General features: G+C 26.4%; 1 protein-coding gene and 1 long non-coding RNA gene across 2 annotated transcripts; one reads left to right on the top strand and one right to left on the bottom strand.

Moving 5' to 3' along the window:
- On the bottom strand, positions 1–22,802 carry LOC132936488 (major facilitator superfamily domain-containing protein 1-like). Its single transcript, XM_061003224.1, has 12 exons — positions 22,567–22,802; positions 21,537–21,624; positions 6,754–6,907; positions 6,531–6,681; positions 5,035–5,160; positions 3,189–3,400; positions 2,916–3,126; positions 2,371–2,584; positions 2,197–2,294; positions 950–1,062; positions 297–396; positions 1–213 (listed from the first exon to the last, which is right to left on the bottom strand). The coding sequence occupies exons 2-12, from the start codon at positions 21,537–21,539 to the stop codon at positions 153–155; spliced, it is 1,443 nt and encodes a 480-aa protein (XP_060859207.1). The 5' UTR covers positions 21,540–21,624; positions 22,567–22,802; the 3' UTR covers positions 1–152.
- A 333-nt stretch (positions 22,803–23,135) lies between these two features.
- LOC132936527 (uncharacterized) lies at positions 23,136–25,089 on the top strand. The gene is made up of 4 exons (XR_009663477.1): positions 23,136–23,285; positions 23,402–23,658; positions 23,731–23,924; positions 24,379–25,089. It is a non-coding gene; the product is annotated as an uncharacterized LOC132936527 (long non-coding RNA).
- The last annotated feature ends 2,702 nt before the right edge of the window (positions 25,090–27,791 follow it).

Below are 27,791 nucleotides of genomic sequence, written 5' to 3'. Positions count from 1 at the left end.
TATCAATTTAATATAATTTGGTTTACGAATATATTTGTTATACATTTGTATAAGTTATGATTTATTTATTTAAGAATAATATATTGTTAAACTATTAATTTATTTTATATTATAAAAAAGTTAACTTAAATGTTACAGTTAATATTTAGTCTTCACTCTTGTGTATAGATGTCATTATCACGTAAAAGATTTTGTTTTTCCAGACAAGAAGTTCTATGACAAAAAAAAGGTTTATTAAAAATTAAAAATAATATAAATTAACAATTACTGGTAAAATAATAAAAATTGTTCATTACTTATTTGATACAAGTAGATTTCTTTCTTTGATACTCATATTTAATATGCCATTGCTCATTGAATCCCAAGTCCACAAAATAGCCGTCAGCAACAAAGCAGCTAAAATTATATAGTTTCATTAGAAAAAATTAAAATCAACAAATAACTATTTTATTTAAATTAGGTAGAACAAGTATTAAAAATGGTAATAAAGGAAACATTACATTATTATTTAAAATAATTGCGTTCATAACAAAATAAGTTTAATGGATAAATTATATAATTAAAATGTAAGGGAAAAGGTATATTATCGATTGAAGCCCATATAATTAACTTTAAATATAGAAATATTATTTATTTAAATTAATCTGTTTTACTTCTATTTAAAAAAATAGAATGTAAGATTTTTAATGTGTATAGAAATTTAAAATTATTAATTAAAAATATGTTTAAAATGTATAAGTTATCTTCAATTTTTATAATTAACCACTGGGAACTTATAAATGTCTATAATTTACTAGCTCAAATGTATTAATAAACATTTAAGGAAAAAAAACACACCTAATTATTTATTGCGTACAGTTATGTAAAACTAAACTGTATGAATAATATGTATTTAGTAAAAGATATATTTTATTGTGTTTTTTATATGACTAATAAAAAATATATTTACCAGATAATAAAAGACAGAAAAATAATTCCAACATATAGTAACCATCTGAATCAACTATTATACCGCTTAACAAAGCAACAACAGCTAGACCATGATTTTCAATGTACTGTACTCTATACATTAGAAAAATAAAACAAGAAATCAAAACAATTATATTTGTTAACATCAACTAATACAGAAATATTTATTTCCTAAAAAAAAACTTTTTCCTCAAAAATATAATCTATGGTTTATCAAGATGAAAATTTAAAAAAAAATGTTTGTATTCCTTACTATTTGATTGTCTTACACCAGCTGTTCCCAGCTTAAGGTCTTAACCCAAAATAGGGTCATGGATATTTTTATAAAGGGTCGCGATAGTGTATAATTTACATGTTATTTCAGCATAATTTTTGTCAAAAATAATATTTTCCTAAATTAATTGATTAACAAAAAAGACCGTCGAAGAAAAATGTTATGAATGTTATAGGTACTCATAATTTCTATTTTTTATTATTTCATACTACACTTTAGAGGACGTCACACATTTGTGATCTTTGTGTCTTTAACAACATAGCACATTTTCATTAGCCAGTTTCAATAGTGTGCTGTTAGTTTTTATATTAGAGTGAATTGACCTATTATCAAACTTTTGGGTAAATACATTTTCTATGTTCTCTCGTTGGTTTTTTAGGATATCAAATATTAATGTTTAACTATTCATAACCCACTTATAAATAAAAATATCGTAAAAAACCAACAAGAGAACACAGATAATGTTGTTACTTACCTAAATGTGTGATAATAGGTAAATTCACTCTAATATCAAAACTGACCACACCCTATTGAAACTAATGAACGAAAATTTGCTATGCTGTAGTGTGTAAGACGGAGACAACACATACAGGTGCGATGTCCTCTTAATGAAATATTATGTTTTTCAATTATTGTGATTATTATAAGGGTCGTGGGCACTCATTAAAGGCTGAGAACATCTGTTTTACACAATATATTAGATTTTGCTTTTGTGTTTAAAATTAAATTTACATCAAAATCAACAAAAAATCTTAAATGAATAACAAACAAGTTTGAATTTATATCCAAATGGTATTAACAATTTAATAGATTTGGCTATATGTTTAATTCAAACATAAACATATCTTTTGATTTCTATTTCATGACCATCCGACTTATATTTCTTAAATAAAAGACAAGATAAACATAATAAACTAGCATAAGTACAACATTATAATACACAAAACACTTGCATGCCAAATGCGGTTCCCATTTGATGTTCAGGAATAACCATTGAAATCAAAGGCCATAATGCATTTGCCAACATCGAGTAAGACAATCCCATTGTGAACTAAAAACAATTTTAAATATAATTTTATTATTTTAATACATATTTTATGTTTAATATATGAGTTAAATTATCGTACCATGGCAATATAGGGGTTTAAAAATGTAAATGCCAATAACATGTGTGAAACCAAGGTACCAAAAATTGATAAAAACACCCAAAACAGATTCCTTCCAGTTCTATCAATAACTAAACTATGTATAGGTGCACATATAGATGATATGATGTAAATAATCCCATTAATCAAATTGGCTGAATCGGATGAATAGTTATACTTTTTTTCAAAGAATACTCTGAAAATTAAACATTTACAATTAGACATCTAATTGAAATAAATATTAGAAAATTGAACGTTTTACTTAAAAAATAAACAAGATTTCTTTAGTTCCACAACATAATATCAAAACCAAAAGTTAGATCATTTTACGAAGTAATTTATTCAAAAGTACAAGTTATAATTTTTAAAATGTAGTAATTTAAACTAAAATTGGTACAATTATTTCAAATTACAGAAATAAAATATTGAAATAAATGACTCAATATCAATGATATAACTTTTTGTTAAGTAGTATTTTATAAATCATAATATTATTGCAAATAAATATAATAATACAATCATCTTACTTTCCTAATGCAACAAATGGGAAGATTGATGAATAATAGAAAACAATAATGAATGTAACTAGCCAAAAAGCTTTTGGAAAGTATCGCACATCAGAATTTCCAACAACTTCAGTAGCATCAGGTGTTTTTCGGCAAAGTAGTTTTTCGGCTCTTTTATCTTGCCAAGCAAGTAATAAGGCACTTACCAATGATATGACACAAGTTAAGCTTGCTAATAAAAAATACATCAATTAATAAATTTCTGTAAAATAACGATTTTTACTAAATACATACAAATTAACAAAGCAATCGATAAACTTTGATAGTCAGGGAAATTTATTTGCTTTTTTATATATCGATATAATGGTTCCATAACTATGAAATTCACTGTTATAATAAATCTGGCAAAACTCATTTGAAATCCAAACACCATATTACGTGCTTTTCCTTTAAACCACAATGCTGCATAGTTGTTTTGAGAAAGAGCCAAAGATTCTGCACTAATTCTGTGTTAAAAAACAAATTTTTATTTTTATAATTTTTAAGTACCTATTTATTTTAATTTTAAATTAAAATATTAATGTACGACATGCTTGATATAATACTCAAAAGTTATAGGAAATGCTAACAAAAATCAAATAGCTTAATCATAACACTGACCAAATTTTATTTTATAGGTAACAAAAATAAAAGATTTGGTAAATGTATGATAAATTAATCAATGAACTATTTTTGCAAGATAATTTTTTTAAATTGTAATATTATGTTTGGATTCTAAATAATACAAATTTATCAAAGTATGTATATGCCTTTAATATAATAACAAATATTTAAAATCTTATACATATGATTACTATTTTATTATTTTATTTTTAATTCCAAAAAATGTGCATCTAAGAATTATTTTATATCATGAAATATATTAAAACAATTTTTTTTTTCATTAGAACAAAGAAATATGCCACAATGTGTATATGTATAAAATATTAATCTCGACACTGCAGAAAGACGCGAAAACGGATAAACAAATATCAATATTTTGGCGATGGTACCATAATACATAATCGACAACGATTAACGTGAAATTGTGAAATAGCTAATGGCCCGTCGGTACTTTTGAGTCCATTGCATATAATCAGATATTTTCCCCTCTTTTAATATATCGATATTTATACCATAACAATATTTATAATCTAGACACAATTGCAAACAATTCTAGCGGATAAGAATGCTAAAAATAGCTTTTGTACGTGTTTAAAACCCAGCCTGATGTGGGCATGTTTGGTTCTAAGAATTTTCGTGTACATTGTTTACTTTGACATCTATTTACACAGTTATATTTCTAAATTTGGACCATAGTTTTATTTTTTTCTCGTAGCTAAAGAGGTACTTGTGCGTACCGACGGGTCACAGTAAAGATAAATGCATCGTATTATTTAATATACATTTATTTGTAATGTGGTACTCAAAAGAACCGTCGGTCGACAAAGGGTTAAACAATCTCAAAAAACATTAAGAAAGTTTAACCATACCTATAATTATAATCATCCAACCGATACTTTATTAAACAATTAATTAATTAAAGTATAATTTAGTGGAGATATCCGGTTCTTGCTCAAAACATATTAAACCAGATATCTCATTTTGTATGATATTAGCTTATCTATCAGTCTGAGAGATATGTCGTTATTAGGTACATCAAAATACAGACAACATTTTCCACTATCAGAATATGTTAAAACATGAATTTCAACAAAAAAAGGGGAGTCATCTCGTTATTGCACCGTATTCTAAACTATATCTATAATAAAACATAACATTTTAAAATATTTATTTTATACTTTTTTTAAATTTTATTTTATAGCATGTTTAAATATATACACTAATTTAATTTATAAAAAAATAAGCTCAAATTATATTATAATGTAATTTGTGTGATACTAAATTTAACTCATTAGATGAATTTCTAAAATACACATACCTAGGTAATAGTATATTTAAGCATAGTTTAGGCTTGTTCAAAGATTAATTCGTACAAGTTTAATATAAAGTTATTTAATGTATTCAATTAGTTATTTTTATTAAAAAGACAAAGGTTATATTAGCTAACTATCATAATATAATACTTAAATACAGTTACCCAAATATCAGACGGCCAAGTATCATAATCCATAGGGTGTTCAAATACGTTCCAGCAGCAAATACTATTTGACCAAGAACAACCATCAATGCGAAGATGACAGTACCTAAGCGTATCCCAAAAACTCTAAAATAATTTTTTTTTAGAATAAGTAATTATTTTAAAACTAATTTTTCAATTTAGAAATGTTAAATAAATTAATACAACTAAAATTACTAAAATAAACAAATATTTTTAACTTTAAAATATGGTATCACAATTAGAATATATGTAAACTAGTCATACCACCTGGCTTTGACCAGGCAAAGTCACCACAGGTGAAAACTGAGATGTTTTTACATTGACTACATTTTAAGTATGATATAAGTATTAGTTTAAGGACTCAAAGATGCATTAATTGTATATATATATAATATGTATTTTCACGATTTTCCATTGAGTATATTCCAGCTTTGCTCGTGTGCAGTTTTTTTTTGTTGGTAAATTCTTTATGGTATATTCGCTAAATAGGTGTATCTCAGTATTAATGTACCTCGTTTCACTAGAAAACTAGCACTTATACCTTAGAGAGCTTTGTCTCTAAATTTTTTTACATCTATAAAAACAATCTCTGAGAGTTTTGTCAAATAAAATTGAGTAGTTTTTGAGTATATAAGAAACACACATACATTTGGTTTTAAGACATTTTTCGAGGACCTCATAAGCGTAACAATTTGATGCTTGCTTATACCTGATCTGCCCGAGTAACAAATGGCAACCAATTATATATATAAAAAAGTTAAATTTTCCACTTTGAATACTAAGATTCCTGTTTGACCACCTCTTTAAAATGTTAATATCATAAAATCCTTTCTTATTGCACATCTAGATCATTAGAGGAACCACTATTCCAAATGACAAGTTTGCCAATGTTGTATATTTAAATTTGAATTTGTTGGATAGATAGAGCCACTGTTGTATTCTTACAACCCCTTAATTTCCCCTTAAGGGGTTGAATTTCTAAAAGTCTTTTCTTAAAGGATGCCTACGCCATAATTGCTACCTGTATGCCGAATTTTAGTCAGATCAATTCATTGGTTTGGGCTAAGCGTTTATAGATCAGCCGGTCAGACAGTCAGTTAGTAATCTTATCCTTTTATATATATAGATATATATATCTTATAAGTTAATACATTTTAATTTAGCCTTAATTTTTCTCATACTTACAGATGTTTTATAATTAAGAATAATATGTGCATAAGTAAAAAATGCACATATTATAAAAACATTAATAAAATATCAACAAGAATTTTTTGGTACTTAAATTTATATACAGTTACATACAGTACTTTTGCGTATAAAATATTAACACAATTTATGACAGTACTGGAATATGGAAAGAAATAAAATATGTTAAATACCTAATTGTCATTAAATAATGGTGTGAATCCCAGAAGATATATATTGGTTGTAAATTAATTAATATCAAGCATATTACAGAATAATAAACTTAAAACCTGTTAATTAAAAATCCACCAATGAAACACATTACAATATTCGGCCAAAAATAGAACGAATACAGATAGACAAATTGAGAAGTTGTTAAGTTCAAGTCTTGAATAAAATTATCTTGTAATGCTCCAGGATTATCAAAGCAAAAATATGAACCTAAAAACAATAAATATTATTTTTAATATTTTTCATACTTACTACTATGAATACAACGAAATAAATATTTACCAAATCCAATTAAACACATCAAAAATAATGTTATAAGTCTTTGAAAAATATGCCTTGGATGTGTCCATGTTACTTTACAATCGTCTTTGTGGTTGTCTGTTATTTCAGATGTTGGGTGACTTTTCTCCATTTTTAAATTCTTGAAACTAAGTAACTGAAAATATTATAATCCAATTTTTAAATCAAATACTTCATTTAGATAAACTGTATCAACTAATTAAATTATTAACATATTATATTTATAAATTATAAACACTAAAGCTAGATACCCTAATTCATATACATATAGTTTCTGACACGATGCACGTACATTATGTTGTCTCTGACATAGAAACATAGCACCTTTGTGAAAAATAAAATCTTGTGTTGTTGGTCTTTACATAACAATAAATTGACAATTTAAAGGTTAGAATATAATCAGTGTTTTTTTGATAGCTTTTTTCTTATTTGAGTTTGCATACTTATAAGTAAGTTGTATCTTATATTATACAATATTATAAGTAACTTACTTTAAATTTGTATAATAGGTCAATTTACTGTAATATTAAAATTAACAATACAAAATGGATTCTGGTGAACACAAATTCCCAATGTTGTACATTTGCAGTATAAAAACCAACACAACACAATATGCAGGCGTCATTTTCTATTAATATTTAAGCATGATTTAGAGAGACAATAAATAACATGATTGGTTTTTACAAACTAAATACTCATTTTAATAAAATAGTGATTATACTAATAGTAGCGCGACTATAATATTGGGTCTACGATTATAAGGATTTCTGGAGCCCTAAGATTATTATCAAGTATTGTTATTTTCAAGGTCCTATAAGTAAATATTTAATGTATTTTGTATATACTCCATTAATAAAACAAAATTGTTTTTGCTTCGCTTGATCATAATTTACATACTGCGCTCTAATTTCACCAAGAATTAAAAAACAAACATGTATTAAAATAATTTGTTTTGATTGTTTTAATATTTTTTTAAATTGGTATAGTATTAATAAATCTTAATTTGTTTTTAATATAATTTAAAATATTCATATTTAATCAAGTATACAAATCTTTAATTTTTGTAGTAAATTAAATTCTATGATGTTTATAAAGGTATTTAAGAATTCACAATTAATTTTACAATGTTAAGTCATTGATATTTTTATGTGGTGAAGTTAGTTACAGTTATTTGTACCTAATATGAGCAATTTAATGTTTAGAGCTTTCCAGTACCTAATATAAAAATTTTTTTATCATTAACTAAACTGAATGATTAGATACCTACTCTAATACATATTCAATTTTTTTTTTTTTTTAATACAAACAATTTTAAACAGAATGAAAAAATTAATAATACAGATTAGAGTAGGGCAATATTCAAATGAAATTTTAATTTGATGATTATTTAGATAACATTTTGTTTGAATAAATTATTATTCCATTAGGATGATTTTTTCACAATGTATAATATAATATACAATTATAATTTAAAAACATTATTCGAGTAAAAAATTATACACATAATTTACAAACATTATTTGAATAATCTTAAACTATGATTATTCAAATAAAAAATTTTTCGACTTAACTTCAAACACAGTTATTTGAATAATGTTTGTTTATTTTATCTGGGTAAACATATGGTTGGTAATTTAAAATAGGCACATATTACAATCAATAGTTTGAATAATAATGTTTTAAAATTGTAAATTTGTTAATTAAAAAAAAAACCATTCCAATAATCATCTAGATAAAATTTTGCCCAACTGCCACAAATAAATAATATTGATTATTTTTCTTTCTATAATATTATTTTATATCCATATATTGATTTAATTCTCATTCTCATTTCTTAGTAGGAAGCACGGATATGGGGCCTCCTCTGAACCTGTGTTAAGCTTCATCTACCCCCAGTTGTTGCGCCGCTGTATGTTAATGTGAATGCGATACATATTATAATTAAAAACACCTATTATATTATGATATATTCTGTGATATATAATACAGTGAACGAATATTATTTATATACCTAAATTTAATTATTATGAACTTCTAATACCTATCATCTACTTTGGATGATATTTGTTATTTTAGTAATTGTTAATGCTTTCAGCATATTATATAATATTATAGTTTTTGATGAGGAATAAAAATAGGTAGTTATAACTTATAATTTAATAATATGAACTATTATAAAATTACCAAACAATAATCTATTATGAAATTGTTGATGAAAAGTATTATTAAGTGGACAAAATTCAATGTCATTAACGAATTGTTGCGTATTTAAGCTGTGGTAAAAATTGATTAATAGGTGTATTTAACATTTATGTTCTTACACAATGAGTATAAATATTAATTTTAAATCTGTATATACCTAATGGTAAAATGGTAACTTCAAAATTTTAAATATTGCAAAATAATGTTTTAGATGTACCTAGGTACGTTTTTTGCTACTTGGAACAGTAAGTCTATGCAACAAAAGCCTGAAGGTATCTTACCTTTCTTGATATTTAAAAATGTAATTAAGTGCTATTTAAGGTATCACCCAAATAATGCACACTTGTTTTTTTATAATAGGTACAATAAACTTAGTAAAACTTATAATTACCTATATATTATAACATTTAGTTTATTTAATTATAAATAAAGACTCAATTATAAAATATAAAAAATAAAAACAACTTATGTCAAAAACATTAAAAAGAGCGACCTCAAATAGGTACTGTTGATGAGCATAAGCAATAACATTTATCTAAACAACATAAATTGACTAACCTTTTTTGTTGCAATTTGACCATCCAATTGGTGGTTATAATAAAATTAATTAGTTAAAAGAATTTCGACAATTTTTCAGCTATTTGATGTGCGTACAGAAGGATCAAATGGTGTTATATCACGAGGGGGTGGTATAAGGTTGAAAATAATGGATATCCAATAATAATAATAATAATAATAAAGTTCGTGCTACGTAACGCGACAACGGGGGAGTTTTAACCTAATTGTACGCCATTCTGTATCAGTGTGAATGTTTAGAACAGAAAGAAAATACAAGTCATGGCCGTAGGTATGTATAATAATAAATACTTTATATCTCAACAAGGGACAATCAATGATAACAAATGTTGACATAGCCCGCCTCCGTAATCGTAGTGGTTGCCTATCGGCTATCGTGAAGTTGCCTAAATGAAAAACAATTTAAATTTCTGATAAAAAACCCATATTTATTCGAAATACTGTTTGGTTATAATAATTAATAACCTCTAAATAATGAATTCAATAATTTATATGAAAAATCTGAGCTAAAAACAAATAAATTATGTATGGGTTATTTTCTTTTTTTCTTTTAATTATGATGGGAAGGATGGTATTATAAAAATATTTGGACATTTTATTAATCTCTACTCATGCCTTTTATTCTCCAAATATTTTGTATTTGAAGTGTTTCAAATAAAATTATTGTCGTGGTAACACTGCAGAGTATTGTTGCTGTAGTCATAGTATTCCGGCAGTGATGTGAACTTTTTGTATGATATATCATTTTTCCGGTTTTTTTTCTCCAGACCCTAAAGCCAGAGTTCAACGTGATTCAACTTCCAATCTTTTTATATATAATTCTACTGTACGTGTGTTGAGATTGAACTCCTCCTAAACGGTTGGACCAATTTGAATAAATTTTTCCGTATGTGTTTGGGTGACGGGGCCGGATGGTTACAAATCATCCCCCTATGTCTAACCAGGGGATGTGCTAAAACGGGGATTTAGAGATTTACGGTGGACATTTTTGTTTATAAATGGTTGCAATGGGTTTTAAAGCTATTATAATAATAATTATTGGTTGCCGTGAAATCAGTATATTCATTTAATTCATTTAATTTTTTTGTATGCTGTGTTTTGATATTATATGTATTGCAATTACGTAAATATTGAGCGTATTATACTCACATATATATATGTAAGTTTCGTACATAAAACAATGCCACGTCTTCGTGGACGAGGAGGAAATATTGGTCGACCTACTCAGCATTCATAATTAGTCCAGCCGTTTAGGAGGAACTAGTTCAGTGACATACTTGGTATAACTTTGATACTTTAGAGTTAAATAATAAAGTTACGTACAAACAGCACGGGGTCTGCGATCTACCGCAGGTAGATTGCCTACCTGATAATAATATACTGCTGCGAATCAGAATTTTTATTCCAGGCAACAGAAAAGTTAAGATAAATTTTGAACACCATACTCCGAATATTAAATAACGAATTGAATAAAGTTTGAGTCATATAGAGTTGGTACATTTAACGGGAAACGAAGTGCATGGGATCAGCTAGTATATTATATTATTATAACTATTGTGGTATAATTTGTTTTATCTGCAGTTATTTTATTCATAAATAAAGATTTGAATCATAATCAATTTTCAAGTTATTTAAATAATCTTTGAATAAAATAGATTTTTATGAATTGATTTAGCATGCGGCCTATTACCCCATTAGGTGCGCACTTTTACCCCAATAATGGGGTAAAGTAATGGATTTGTTATAATTTCTAATTATTTCTAATTTTTGCTTTTTGCATTGGCAAAACTTTTAACCGGAAAATTGAAATCTCTGTAATATTTATGATAGGAAAACAATATAACAATATTTCTAAGATGTGTATGCTACCACATATTAACTGTTAAATGTTAGGTGCGCCATTATACCCCAGGTTACTCTATGTGGAAAATGGTGTCAGTTGATTTATTCAAATATTTAGATTAAGTTGGCTTACGATAAATTTTTAAAAATAAAAATAAACTAATTGTAATACATTTTTGATTATTAAAATATTATTTCAATATACCTCTCTTGTTTGACTTTCAGTATTAATTTGTTAAGTAAAATCGTGCAAGATAATTCTGAATTGCAAGTTCTACGAAAGGTAAGTAACAAATTGATTCAAAACTCCTCGTATATTGTTTTACCTGAATGTAAACTAAAAGAAAAACTAACGCTGGTACTCTAATACGACGTATAAAATAGGATCTAATCTTTTTGTATATAGTAATAAATAATTGCATAGACTGTTCATTAGCAATGATACATTTTAAGATAAACGATCGTGAATAACGTAATACCAATTTATTATTCTAGACGCCACATTCTAACTCTGCTACTACAATGATACTATGTTTTAGATTCTGAGCGAAGCGATGAATGTATTGGTTATAAAATGATGTATGTTTTTTTTGTGACTGTGTAACTAACTTTGTAACTGGCTTTTAGGACAGTATAAATGCTTGGATTTTCTTCAACAGTATTTTTTCTGATAGAAAAGTGAATCTAGTTTGTACTTTGGGGGTCAAAAGTAAAAATTCCCAATAATTTTCAAAAGCAACGGGAAAAAAAAACAATTAAGGAAAAACGGGAATTTTCACGCAAAATTGATATTCGTCAAAATCGATTTTAGTTTTTGGATTATTTTTATTTTTAATTATGATTTGAAAAGATTAACATTTTCAAGTTTTGAATTACAGTTAACAATTATATAAGTTTTAATTTTAACCATGTGTTCTGTACGATATATAGACAAGTTGTTCGAGTTCAAATTTTTTTCAGAATCAATCTAACGGATCGTACAATCTATAAAATCTAAAAATGGTAATAGTTCAAAATAATGCATATATTTCTCAAAAATCGCAAAAAACATGAATAATCCCTATATTACGGGGGTTAAAGTAGCAATCCTTGCGTACGCAGCGCTGTCTGTGGCTGTTTAATCGTGCGACTAATTTCGGCAAGTCATCTTATTCTAGTCTTCAATAAGAGGTTAACAAAATAGCAACAAGCTGAGTGCCACGTTCACCCTGATGCAGTGACTGACGGAACATAGCCACAATAAGATTTCATCGTTGGTCACCCTGCTTCTATGTTGGTCACACTTGTCTCGTCTCTAACCACATGATGTGCTGAACTCTTTCCACGATCCGCATTCTACGTGCTCTACCGCTAACAGGCAACAGATAGCTGCAGCGACTATTCTCCATCCACTCTCGTGCACAACTCACCACTTTCCACCGTCCACGTGTTTTCACCTCACATAGTGTAAGTTTCCTCACGAACATTGTATCGCGCTCACGTCTCTACACAAACTACGTTTCAAATTTCAACGTACCGCGTCAACGTTCTGAACGATTCTGTGGTCTTGTAATCATCGATCATTGCTTTAAAATCCTGCAATTGACCACATCTGCGACATTGTAAATAACTTGTGTTATAAGTATACTTTGATTTCTTTCAATAAACAATCAAAACTCAAACGAATTAATTTTTTTAACATAATATTATACCGATGATAACTTATATATTGAGGGAAAGACATAATTTTATTATTATCATGGACCTCGCTCGTGCTCCCATTATAGCATTATTACCATTGACGGCCCACAGATTAGTATAATTGACGCTTGGTTTATCACTATATAATAATAATTAACTTTTTAGTTATATAATATTAATATTATTTATTTTATTTAATATAGTACCTATATTTGCTTTTATTTTTAGAAAATAACTATTCCAATGGAAAACCAACAACCACTCTTGCCATATGAAACACTATTTGATAATCAAACACCAACAATTTTGGTTGATCAATCATCTCGGGAAGAAGTATACATTGAGGTATATAGCTATGTTTTACATTTAACCTTTGCAATGGTCACATACTCGATACTCATATCTACATGTATGTACCTCTACATAAAATCTTTATTATCACCAGTTTTATAAACTTATTATCAGATTTATTTACCATTGCCTTGAGCATTAGACATTACAATTTGTATTGTTTTATTTACTAATTAGTAATTACATGGATGTGTTGAAAATAAGAAAGTGTTTGTAATATGACACAAAACCATATAGTATATTGTTTTAAAAAATAATTACCTATTAAAATATTGCAAAATAACACATCTATATATTCTGACAGATTTAAGTTTCCCACATATTTCAAAACTATAGTATGTACATCTATTTCAGAGCCGTAGTGCAGATTTATTCATTTCATATAATTTTATTTTTGGGTCGAGAGACATCTAAGCTTAAAATGTTGTTGCGGTGATTTAAATTCAGTATGGTTGAAGCTATTACTTTTTGCCAATAGTACTTATTATTTGTACATAAATATAAAAGAACATGACCTACCAATACGATTACTTAATACTATTAATTATTAAATCCTAGTATTAATTTGATGCCATATTTATCATAAGATCTTACATTAGGAATTTGTAAATCAACACAAATCTTGTGTTTATTTTCAGTCAAAGTCAGCGATATTTTGTCATAATTTTTTATTGATAGTGTCATAGCATTTTTGGTAACTTTATAGACCTTGACAGAACAAACACTATCCACTTACAATAATAATAATTATGATGATAATAGTTAATACAGTTAAAATATTGTTTTTATTATTTATATATTAAGCTAAACTGTCTTGATGTATTAATGTATTATCTACTCAAGTAAATGTGTCTAACGCAAACTGACGATACTTTTTTGTCTCATTTATAAAAATTGATAATTGTCTCATTTTCTATATGGAATATACAGATACAAACTGAGGATGAAAGAACCAAGGAGAGTGAAAAAATGGTTCCCAGAATCCGTATGTCAATTATTTTTTAATTAATTTATTGTTATATTAATCAATTCATTATTTTGATTTTATACATTTATTTTTATGTTGAACCAAAAAAGCAAAATTATAGAATACTCCTTAATGCTTGAATGTTTTATTTAGTATCTCCCAAAAGTGCATTGATGGTATTTTCTGAGTTGTTCCCTGACGTACAAATTAAATTACAAACACACCCAGAAAATGCTTTAAATTGTTTGAGTTATTCAGCTACACTTGAGGTAAGATAAATGTTGAGGCATAATTTATTGAATAAGAATACTAAAATTATTTCTTGTGTAATAATATAATTATTAGAGCACGGATTTATATGCATTTGCATATTTTTTCTGCTTGATTGTAAGATTTGCTAAATGAGCACAATAATTTGTTTCTTGACAAAATGATTTAAAAAATTAAACTTTTTTAGTGCATATTTTTTCTATTTTAAGGGCTTACTATACAATTTTATTGCATATTTCCATGTTTTATAAGACATTTTTGAAATATATACTATTCTAATATAAGAAAATAATATTAAACTTTTATTGTTTTGATTAATATCAAAATAAATCACTAGATATACTTGTAGGTGTAAACGGTTTTTCCAAAGTTGATCTTAGATCAATAATAGGTGAAATAAGAAACCTATACCAAGATAAGAAAATATCGATTATGATTATTGATCATTGACATTATTTCAGAATTAATGAAGAAAAGTATTTATAGTATGATTCTATAATATTAAATATATTGTTTTAATTAAATGTTCAAAAATACAATTTTTTTGCTAATTTGTTATGTATAATTTTTATTTTTCATGCATATTTCAAAATTTTTAGTGCATACATAAGATTTTTGCGCTCATTTGGTTGGTTTTTAATGCATATAAATCCACACTCTCATAATTATTAATCATATATACTTAAATAAAAATTTAGATTGATGGTCAGATGTTTACTGCAATTGATATTTCCACGTCTGGAGCAAGTGAAAAGGCATGTGAAAAATTCTTGCACAATATGTTGGCTAAAAAAATAGGCAAAATATCTGGTAGGTTAAAAGTGTTGAATTAGTAAACTTTAGTATTGCTAATTTAGTATATATATATGTATATAAATACTGTCATATATTTAATTAGAAGAAAATGAAAAATCTTCTATGGAAATAAAAATGGCAGATGAAGAAAATGATACAATAGATGCATTCCCATGGGAACAATTTATTCAATTAGCCATGCATAAATTAACAATTCAGTGAAAAATACAGAATGCGTCAAAAACTCTTGATGAAAAAGAAACAATAATTGAACATTAAAAGGTGAATAATCATTTATTTACTATCATAATATTTACAATTTATTCTAAATTAATATCACATAGATAGTACAAATTGATTGATTTTGAATTGCCTGTTATAGAAAGGTACATGATAAATAACTATGTTAAAATCAGGACTTAAATTCAGTTAACTTGTTGGAAAATTAATTGATATATTATTATTAATAATTTATTAACATATAATATTTTGTTGTACCATTGGTTTTATAATGTATTTGTTATAATACAGACATGCACAGTAGTAAGTGTTGTTTTTACTTTTTTTTTTGTTATATGTATTGTATATAAATTTTGTAAAAAAAAAAATGCTATTTTTGCCAAAATCCTAAATTATCATCTTCATTACTAGTCCAAAAAAAACAATGTTTTACTTTTACACTTAACAAGTAGGTATGCAAGAGTATACACAATTCTAACCCTATTTTTACCAAGGAATAAGCTTATTTAATAAGAATATTAAAGGGGATATGCTGTATAGATACTCTCTTAAACAGTTCTATATTATAATATCTTATATTACAAAATCAATGGTTGTACTTATTGGTCTAATAAAATATTTAAAGCAGTTAAATAATAATAAAACACATTATATTATAATTTTATAACTTTTATTTTAGTGTGAAAAGACAAAGATTCAACGTTTTCCCGAAGACCCAAGTAAACACAATCCAATGCAGTTACTTCATAAAATGTGGCCCCCAAGTAGAATTTATATACATACAATTTGCTCAATTGGTAAACAGTCCGCAACAATAATCTGAGTCAAAGTGTAATATAGTTAATTTCGTAATATTTATTATAAATTAAAATTAGTATTATTAAGTGCAGTTTATTAATATTTCAACTTTGAGTAAAATATTACAATATTATGATGTACTATTATAATGTATAATAGACAATAGTATATTCAATAAGTATAAATGTTTGTATTTTGTAAATTATATATAGTATGTTTATTTCTTAAATAACATTGATTTTGATTTGATTTAATTAAGTATACGTAATTTTATCTTAAAATAATTTTAAATACATTATCATAGGATTTCTCTTGTTGAGAACTCAAATAATAAGTTACAAATATATTTATTTTTTTTATGATTAACTAGTAATTAAATTTAGTTTTATTATGTGGAGTATTATTAATACTTCAAATATCAGTAGAATATAATATTGTAATGCGTAATAGGCAATAATATATTTGATAAGCATACATTTTTGTATTTTGTAAAATCATATTTAATATGTATATTTCTTAAATAATATTGTTTTTGATTTAATTTAATTAAGTATGCGTTAATAAGTATATATATCATCCTAAAATAATTTTAAACACATTATCTTATAGTTTCTATTGTCGAAAACTTAAATAATAACTAATAAGTTACAAAAATATTTTATTTTTTTATTCATTATTAATTAGAATTTCAATTTAGTATTATTACATGCAGCATATTAATATTTCTCTTTTGAGTAGAATATTCAATATATTATTATAACGTGTAATGGCAATAGGTAAGAATATTTAATAAGTATACATTTTTGTATTTTGTAAATTACATTTAGCATTTTTATTTCTTAAATTATATTGTTTTGTTTTGATTTAATTAAGTAGGTATACTTATTAGGTACGAGGTACCTATTATTTATACTATATTATTCTTAAATAATTTTAAAGACATACTCGAATTCTATACTGTACATCAGAGGTGTTTCCCACTTATTTTAAATTTAAGATGTACAGAGATAATTATTATTATGAATTATCATTATTTTCTGGGGAATAATGTTAATAACCGTATGATATGGGAAATTTTGATTAGAAAATAATGTTCAACGAGTAATAATAAGGTGATTGCTAAACTAATTGTGGTACTAATTGGATCATCCAGTAAAACTTTATCGGGCGTACCTACCTATACATATTATAACATTGGTAGTTACATTTGAACATAATATCATACCTAACAAAAAATTATATAGTTGCTTATACTTATTAGTATATGTACAACTGTTGTCGTATGTACCAATTTTAAATGGCTAACATGGAGTTTTAAGCACCGACAACAAAAAAAATTAAGGATAAATAGGACATTTTTATGCAAAATAATTTTTCGACAATATCGGTTTTGGATTTTGGCATAACTTAAAAACAAATGACCGTAGATATATGAAATTGTCACTGGTAGTTTATTTAGCATTTTATATACACCATAAAATATTCTAACTATTTTGACTTGTTTTGAAATGTTTACGGACATTTTCAGTTTATAATTTTTTTAGTTTTTTATCTATAAATGTCAATAATATTTTATTTGTTTGGTAAAAAGGCTTAAAAATGGAATACAATTTTGGTTTTAGTGACAATATTTCTGAGGTCAAGTGGTTGCGTTTTCTCCATTATACCCAATATAATGTTCATATAAACAATATAAATAAAAAAAGTTTCAACAATTTTAAAATACCTTTACTTAATTAAAATTTTTAAAAATAACACAACGTCTTGCCCTCAGAAATATTGTCACAATTGAATTTTATAATAAGTATTTTTACTCTAGAACCAAAATCGAGTGGGTTCTACTCAGACTACGTAATCGCGTTATGTGTAAGTGTATAAGACAGAAACAACACATTCTGGTGTGATGTCCTCTTAATATATTATATAATTTTTTTATTTTATTGATTTTAAGCATCAGAAACTATGGTTATTAGCATTTTATAGGAGGTTACTGATGGTTGAGAAACACATGTGAAGGTGGCAAGGATTTGCAACTAAAAACCCAGGTGGTCTCTCATTTAGAACACGTTAGTGACTGAGGCCAACCACTGAATATCAATCTATATTATATACATAGTTTTATGTACATTTTACAAGCATATAAAATTACTAATAATTAAATATTTTGATTGAACGATCAAATTATCAATGATAATATTAGGTAAATATCAATAACGTCTTGATAAATAAATTTATAGTTGTATCTAGGATTAAGGATTAATCAATTTTTAACATAACTAAATTATTACAGTTGTATTCCTGAAACTCATACTTGTTTCAAGCTTAAATTTATAAATCCACAATTATATATATATATTATAATGAAGTGGAGGTTTGAACTATCTTTTCTTTGTCTCACATTTAATATTTTTACACCACCAACCTTAAACGTTTTTTCACTGCTCTCAAAATAGTTAATACATAAGTTGTTGGTGGATTAATAACCTTTGAAAATTGTTCAAACTACTTTAACCAATTAGGTATAGGACACCAACCCATTAATATTTTTGTGAATCTTGTGATTCAAAAATACTTTCATCGAGCCAACACTTAATATGATACCTAGTCGAGATATGGCTCAACTGTATATGTTTAATGTTTATTTATAGATCTAAGATTGACACAAGTGTGAGTTTTGGGAATAAGAATGTAGGTAATAGTTTAGTTTTGTTAAAAATAGATTAATCCTTAATCTTAGATATAACTATGAAGTTATTTATCAAGCTGTTATTGGTATTTATCTAGATATAATTTTTCAATTAAAATATTGAATTATTAGTAGTGTTATATACTTTTGTAAAATGTATACACAATTATTTACTATGTAGATTATGAATAAATACTTAATTTAAGTTAGGTAATAGATTAAAGATTAAATTATAGATGAAAGTAGTATAATAAGATCACTAACTAATATCTTTGTGTATGATAAATGTTTTCATTATTAATAATATTATAAGTGATAATTAGTACATAATTTCACTCAACCAACGATGTGTATTCATAAATAATAATAATAATTGTAATAAATACTTTTAATTTTTAGATCATCAAAGTTGAAGATGAAAAATATGGTTTACCTACTCACACCTCAGAAATGCTTCTTTCAACTGCGGATAACTGATTATAGTAGCCTCAAGTATGCTATTTACAACTGTTGGACAATAGATATGGATAATTATGTGTTATTTAGGAATGCAGATGTTAACTCTGACGATGATTTAGATATTATGACAATAGAAACCTATTAGCTAAACTGTGTTAAAACCTTAGAAATGTAATCCTTATAAATATATGTTTTCTTTTAAATATATTATTCTTGTGTATGAAATAAAACTATGTATGGGGTTTTTACACATAAGATATAAAAAGAAAAATATTTATGTACAAAAATTGTTAACAATTGACCGTATATATGTAATATGACAGTGGTTAAACAAATTATTTACCTCAACTAATACATATTTAATAAAAAAAAATGGTTTTTTCAGACACGGTTTTCTGTTGTTCAGTTGTTGCTTGTAATAGCTATAGCTAAAAATTTAAGAAGTGAGCGTTTACAGCTTGTGCGCATATCTTAAATTTTCAGCTATAGCTATTACAGATGCTAATGTTTGGGAAACTGACACTGTGGCAGTATCTTCCCCAGCATTGACTGGTGTTTGCTGATTATAACAGTCACTTGTAATGTGAACCTTTGCAAAAACTACACCCTAAAAAATCAAAGGAATGTAAGTAGGTCCTCTTTAAAAATTTCAGTAATGTGTACTGACAAACGATATACACGGTTCTTAGGTGTATCGGCAAAATGTTTCAGGTCTACGTTGTCTGCCTGTAAACACAAATATCTTATGAGTTATAGGTTAGATTTCGGCTTTTTCTTCGTGAATACACGACTTTTGTATTACCGGTCAATCAGGAAATTCCAAAGAGAAAATCACTCAAATAATGAAATAATTCATCCAATGATTTTGGTTTTTTTTTTTGAAATTCAATGTACAGGATGATTCTGCATGGAGAACCATTTTTTCATTTAATAATTAATTTATTCAAATTCTGATTTATGAAAAATTTTATGTTAAGGATAATAGTCCTTAAAAATGGTTTTACTTATAGCTAATACTTACTATAAATATAGTGTCTAGATATATTATACCATTTTATAAATTATAAATATTTATAGTTATAAATGATGGAGTTTATCCTTTGTCTGACCTTTAGGCGTATTTTCAATGGATATCAGGTTATTATAATAATAACTACGAGTTATGATTAATCATTATCTAGAGTTTTTTTTAGAAATATATACCATAATATTATTATCAAGGAAGGGCAAGTTAATGATACTTTTTAACTCAGTTAAGTTAAGTTAGGTATTTTTTTTTCAATTAAAATAAAAGTTAAGTCCATCGTCATTTTTAATACATCAACTAAGTTAAAACTAAGTTAACAAATACTGTTAACTTAACTAAAAAAATTGAAATTTAAACTGTCCATAAACAGCTCAAAATATTTTTTTTAAATTTATCATGTATAGGAATTCATGAAATAAACATATGATATAAATCTCAAGTATCTACAGTTATTCGTTTTTGAATTACAACAAAATAAGAAAATCGCTACATAATAAATCGAGTGAATTTTTCAATGTTGTAAAAGTTGTAACTTCAAATGCTTATAAAAATTTAATTTGACTTGCCGGTAGGGAATGTTTTTTTTTGATTAAGGTAGACAAATTTATGAGGAATCGTGTATCATATTTTAAAACCTTAGATTTATAAATAAATGTTTTTATAAATTTTTAACTCAATATAATTTGCACATTTTCATGATTTTTAGGCATTTTGTCAAAATTCCAACTTTAAATCTGCGTCTCTTCAAGTGTTTACTTTATTATCATTGGTATAATACAATCCTCAGTCAACAGTTTGTAACCCTTTTCCTACATTAATTGAGTGTATATACTCCCTCTTAATTAATAATTAATAAGCATTAGTAAGCTCACCATTGCTGTTGTAGGTGCGATTTGTACTTTCAATTTGTCTCATTTTTTTTTTGTCCCAATAAACACCAATATAATGTATTGTAATCAACTGCAAACCAAAAAACAAATCCATGTTAACACCAAGAAGTGAAATGACAAAATTGATTGATATCAAAATTGTGCAAAATAAAGCAATTTATTATTTATTATTTCCAATTTAGCTAGGTATTACAAGTCAATACAAATAAATTTGATATTTAAAAGAATAATTTAACAATCTGAACTCATGGGTAAAATATTGAAAACAGGTACAGTAACAGGGCCATGTTCACTAAGCGATCAGACCAGTGTTTGGAAAGAATGTCGTTCATTTAGTAAATGATACTTGAAAGTCATTTGTTTTTATTTTTTTCAAATAGAACATGAGCAAGAACGGTGTTTATATATTTAATGCATTTGAACGATTTTTAAAACGTTTAAATGTATTTACTATTTAATAAATATTGATTGATTATACTATTATAATATTGTATAAGATAATACAAGTTATAAAAATATAATACGTGAAATTCCGGTGGGTAGACATAGAACAACAATAATATTACGATTTCTAAGATTTTGTATTAGTAGGTATTTAAATGATCCATAAAAATTAAATTAAAAAAAATCAAAAGAAACCCATTTATATTGGTTTTCTAAGGACGTGAACGTGTTAATAAGAAAAAAATACAAAACGTGAACAAATTCAATATTTCAGTGAACGTCCCGCAAACTGGATCAGACTGCTGTGTAGGTAGACCATTTTGAATAAATATAAGATGGGTGCCTACATAGTTTTACAATACCCACACGTATCTACCTAACGCTCGTGTTCCAATAACCGTCGACGTCTTGAAATCACACAAGACGCGTAAACGAAACGATAAAAATTACGCAACAACACAAAAACTCCGGGACAAGGCAAAATAATATTATTTCCCAATTAACTATTTACCATTATTAATAATCACAATATCATATATTTTAATAGCTACCTAGTGAGTTATACTACCTTTTGTACTTTACCTATACAGCGATGGAGAGTCTGTACGACGGTGTAGCGTTATTGTTAGCGTCACTATTATAGCTGTTGTTGTTGTTTTTATTATATATTCGTATCGTATGGATATATTTTAGAGTCGTCATACGATAAAGGCTACGGAGAAAATCAATTGGCGCATTTAACGTAGACGAGACAATAATAAATAATAGACATACAGTACTCTACTCTAACTAAACGTACTCTACTCTAACTATTCATATTCGAACGCACCCCAAGATAAGACATTTTACTATTTTAGTACTGTACTATAATAATTATGGATCTACACACATTATCTACACTGCGCGACGTAGAGAAGATAAGGTGTTAATTGATAAGGGCCAGTTGTACCCATAGATAATAGGTATGAGACTTTATTATCTATGGTTGTACCATCTCCGATTAAAGTTAACCCACAGATATATAAACATTTTGTACTGTATGTTTATATATATCTGAGTTAACCGGAGTTTAATCGGCCGAATTTTCCCGGTTAAATATCTGTTATCTGCGAATTAAACTACGCCATGTACGCGCCACTTGGCTTACTTTATTGACATAGTACTATTCCGTTAAAATTCTCGCTAGGCATACTTCGCGTACTCGACGTACTGTGCTTTCTTAAAGTAAGCTAACTACGACATGTCGGGTCTCGGGAGGTGTCTCTCTTGACTTCTTGGCGTACTTAGGTATTCAATTTGATAATCATTCAAAATTGTTATCATAGTTTGTTGTTTATATTATTTGTTTATCTACATCGCGCCTTATATTATAGTTATATGTTATAAATTGATTTTTTTTCAAGTCGTGATCAAAATGAACGCGGTGCGAATTAACAATTTATTTTTATTTGGCGATGAACATGGCAATGAACGAGAAGATAGTAGACGTTTATGAATAGAACGAGTTCTTATTCGTCAACGGACAGTCTATCGGCTATCAGACGAAGAATTTCGTACCAATTTTCATATATCCAAACATACTTTTGAAAGAATTTTGCATGAATTAACACCTCATTTGATTGGCAAGCTTAGGAGTGACGGTATTTGTGTTGAAAAAAAGGTATTTATTGTATTATTATATTGATATTTAAACATATATTGAGATACCTACGCAATATGTTTTTTACTGCAGGTTGCGGCAACAATAAGATTCCTTGCACAAGGCTCTTACCAGAAAGGCGTAGGTAATGATTTTTTAATTGGACTGTCACAACCTGCAATTAGTAAAGTGTTGAACGAGGTGTTAGAATGCATGCATATTCAAATGTGCTCCAAATATGTCAAGTTTCTAATAACTACTGAAGAAAAGACACGTATTTCCGATTGGTAAGTACCTATATTATTGAAGTAATTGCTAACTGAAAACAAAAAAATGCTAATATTGGGGACGGGTGTGCCACTCATTTAGGTGGAAAGGTAGGATAGATAAATTGTTTTAATTTATATCTATTGCCCATAGAAATATCTAGGTATTATTAAGAAAAAATTAGGTTGGATCTACAAACTGTTCATTTAAATACGGTCAACAAACTATTTATTAATATTACAAAGCCATATTAACCAACTAAGTTAGGAAAGACTTGTGTCCAGTGATTTTAAAGTAATGGACTAAGTACCAATGTGGTCTGTTGATAATAATGGAAAATTAGTTCTACATAATTATTATAAAACAAATCATAATTAATTTATTAGTATTATTTAACACTGACTTATTATTATTAAATATATTTTGATGAAAATGTATTGTCCGAATAATAAAAATATTTTTCTCATAATACAGGTTTCAAACCAGATTCAAAATACCAAATGTGATTGGCATGATAGACGGGACACATATTGGGATTTTTCCCCCAGCGGTCAACAATGAAGATGCAGCACCTTTGTAACACATATCGGAATTCCAAAGAATGGTTGCTGGGAGATTCTGGATATCCTCTTGAACCGTGGTTATTGACACCATTTTCTAACCAAAACAATGACGATTATCAAATGTTTAATAACGCCCATTCTAAGGCTCGTTCAACTGTTGAACGTGCAATAGGGGTTTTAAAAGGCAGATGGAGATGTTTATGTAAACAAAGAAACCTGCACTCCACAATATCTGTATTCAAATGGATGATTATTTACCTTTAGATGAAATTCTTGTGGATAATTATGACGATAATGTTATTCATTTTGGAAATACAATGTATAACGTTGGAGATAAAAATCGGAGAGCAGTAATTGCTTATATGAACAATAATTAGGGATGATAATAATTGTAATATAAAACATAATACTTAAACGCATGGTCGAGTCATCCCATGAATTTTTTTCAAAACACTTATCGCATCATAAATTATTTTATGAAATACTAGATAAAATTCCTATTTACACATTGAAATATTATTGTATAAAAGATATGTTATTTTTGAGATAGTATTCTGACCCATTGACAATATGTGACACAAAAATAAAAACTTCAAGTATTAAAATGTATAAAACTGTAAATGTATTTTAACAGCAATGTTTTTGTCAGACTTTGACAAAAAATCAATAAACATTTAAAAAAAAAAATAGTAATAATAATATTTTAATATTATTATATATTAAAAAAAAGTAACAAAATTGTACTGAATCACTTTTTCAGTCTTTGACTTATTTGAAATGCTGTGCTATAATTTTTAATGTATCTGCAATACTAGCGATATTGTCAGCTTTTTTTTTTTTTTTGTATTTCTTCCTGCCGCAATTGTAGCTCTTGCTATTTAATTTTAATCTCTTGGTGACGGAGTTCAATTTCCTGCTCTTGCAGTTCAACCATTTTCTCCCGTGCCCCTTTACATCTTGACTGATGTTGGCCTCCTGAATAACATTTAGTATAGTTAATTATACTTACTATATTTGTGTATTATTTAAGCTTACTAAAATTGGTTGATTTCTTCCTATTTAAATTAGGAGTGGTAGAGTACGATCTTTTTCCTGAATCTTTTCCTGCAGCAACACTTTCTGCGGGTATTTCAAAACTAATTGGTGGAATTTTTCCTTGAACTGGTTCTTTTTCAGTTGTTTCTTCCAAATTGTAATGGTCATCCTGCAGAAAAATATTAAATAAATTAAATAATTAATTATTTATTATAATATTAAATAAATAACCCCTCTTTACATCAAAAATAGTTGTCGTATTGCAGGCTGAAACATTAACCACTTCATAGTCTGTATCCTAGTAAAAAAATATAATATTAAATATTTTATGCTATTAACATGGTTAATCAAACAATTTCAAACATTTCAAATTTATCATAATGTAGTAATGTACTTACTAATAATTAATAACATTAAATTAAATTTTTACTTGTAATTAAAGTAGAATCTCAATCAACTATCACATTCAGGACTGGAGTACTGTGTATAAATAATAAGGTGAACAATATACATCAGTAGTGTATATATTCCATTCCTGGCCACTTATCTAAAACCCTCTTTAAAAACCATTTTACGATTAAGTTCTCATGAACAAATTTTTAGATAACAATGTGCAAAAATATCAATAAAATTAAATTAACAATATAAGTTAAATAAAATCCGAAAAATCACAAAATGAATAACAAAAAGATCTCAAAAATATTTCTACACAATAATCTCAGTAAAATACTAACAATATAAAAAGTTCAATATTCCACAAATGCAACTATTATAATATATGCTGTTCATGGAAGTGGTCCTACAGAAAATTCAGGATTTCAATCTTGTTATCAAGGTGGAGGACAAGATGAGTATATTATTCCTCTATCAAGTTTTGGTTTAGGTTCATTGAAAGATATTAAATGTCCTATTTACAATATTCTGTGTTACAATGCTACATTTGATGTAATTTTTACGAGAAATAATGATGAATATGCATTGATTCTAACAAAAAACACTAATAACATATTATTAGAATCATATTTAAATACAAATAAAAGTTCTCCACCATCATGGTTATACTCATTAATATTGTGTATAATAGATTCTTCAATTATATTACAATGTACTTCTAATATTTTTTTATTATTATTTAATGTAGAATTTAAATTTTAATCCAAAGTGTGTACTGTGTAGGTAAATAATATGTCTGTTTTCAACAAAACTTAAACATAATTTTAAATTTTGATCAATTGAATAATAATCATTTGTTATAATTCTAATAAAATTATCAACAATTTATACTCTTAAACCCAAATGTAGTAAACTATTTAATTGTTCAAGTGAATAATTTCATTTCAATTTGATTTGATTGTTTTTAGAATAAATAATACCATTCATGTTTTTTATAAAACTGTGTGTACAATTTTGATTTTTCTGAGCCTATTACCTTTATATTCAATATCTTTTGATAATTCTAATGATAAAGGCCAAATTTTATTTATAGGGATTCCTTGTGTTATAAAATCTCCAATATTATCAATACCTAAACAACTTAGTTATACCTATTCATCAAAATTAAATAATCTAAATTGACATTCTTTGTCTATATTTATATAATTTTCATTAAAATTAGGATTGTAAATTAGTGATTTTAATTGAAAAATCTAATTTTGGGTTTTTAAAACCTAAATTTTTTTTTAAATTTTCATCTAAATTATAATAACAAGGAGACTGTAAAATGGCCAATGCTATGATAATTACAACAGACGATTATCGACACTATTTTCTAGAATATATTAAATTTATTGAAGATTTAGGAAATATTTATATGTGTAAATTTATAATGGGATTTTATTATTACTTTAATATAAAAAATGTAGATTGTATATTTTTTTTGTTAACCGCAATGGTTGATTGAGGTTCTACTGTAAATTTATAATTTAAATCATAGTTAATTGCATAACTTACTTCAAGCATGATAGGATTTGCTCCAAAACATAATTCTTGTACTGTCATGTCCCCCTGCACCACAACATTTCCACCAATTAAAGAAACTATTTTTTCTTCTTCTTCGGTTAAATCTGGTGTGTCGTCTTCACCACCACCTGTTTGACCAATACTTCTTACCTTATCTCCTTTTTTTCGTTTCACTTTAGACCTTCTATCATTCCAATACTAAAATAAAATATTATATACGTTAGACCATGTTTTTATTAATTAGATTTTAGATTCAGAGTATAGTTAGGAAAGTATTGGTTTTACAATGATGTTGTTTTCCTTTTTTTTTTTTTGTATAAGCATTTTAAG

This window comes from Metopolophium dirhodum, chromosome 1 (assembly GCF_019925205.1).
Source record: "Metopolophium dirhodum isolate CAU chromosome 1, ASM1992520v1, whole genome shotgun sequence".
Lineage (NCBI taxonomy): Eukaryota > Metazoa > Arthropoda > Insecta > Hemiptera > Aphididae > Metopolophium > Metopolophium dirhodum.
This window is presented reverse-complemented; position numbering and strand designations above follow the sequence as displayed.

Coding starts and splice junctions, on each gene's coding strand:
- LOC132936488 (XM_061003224.1), bottom strand. Junction 3,401..5,034: donor CTTGGCCGTCTGATATTTGG/GTAACTGTATTT, acceptor TTTTTAACACAG/AATTAGTGCAGAATCTTTGG. Junction 3,127..3,188: donor ATCGATTGCTTTGTTAATTT/GTATGTATTTAG, acceptor ATTTTTTATTAG/CAAGCTTAACTTGTGTCATA.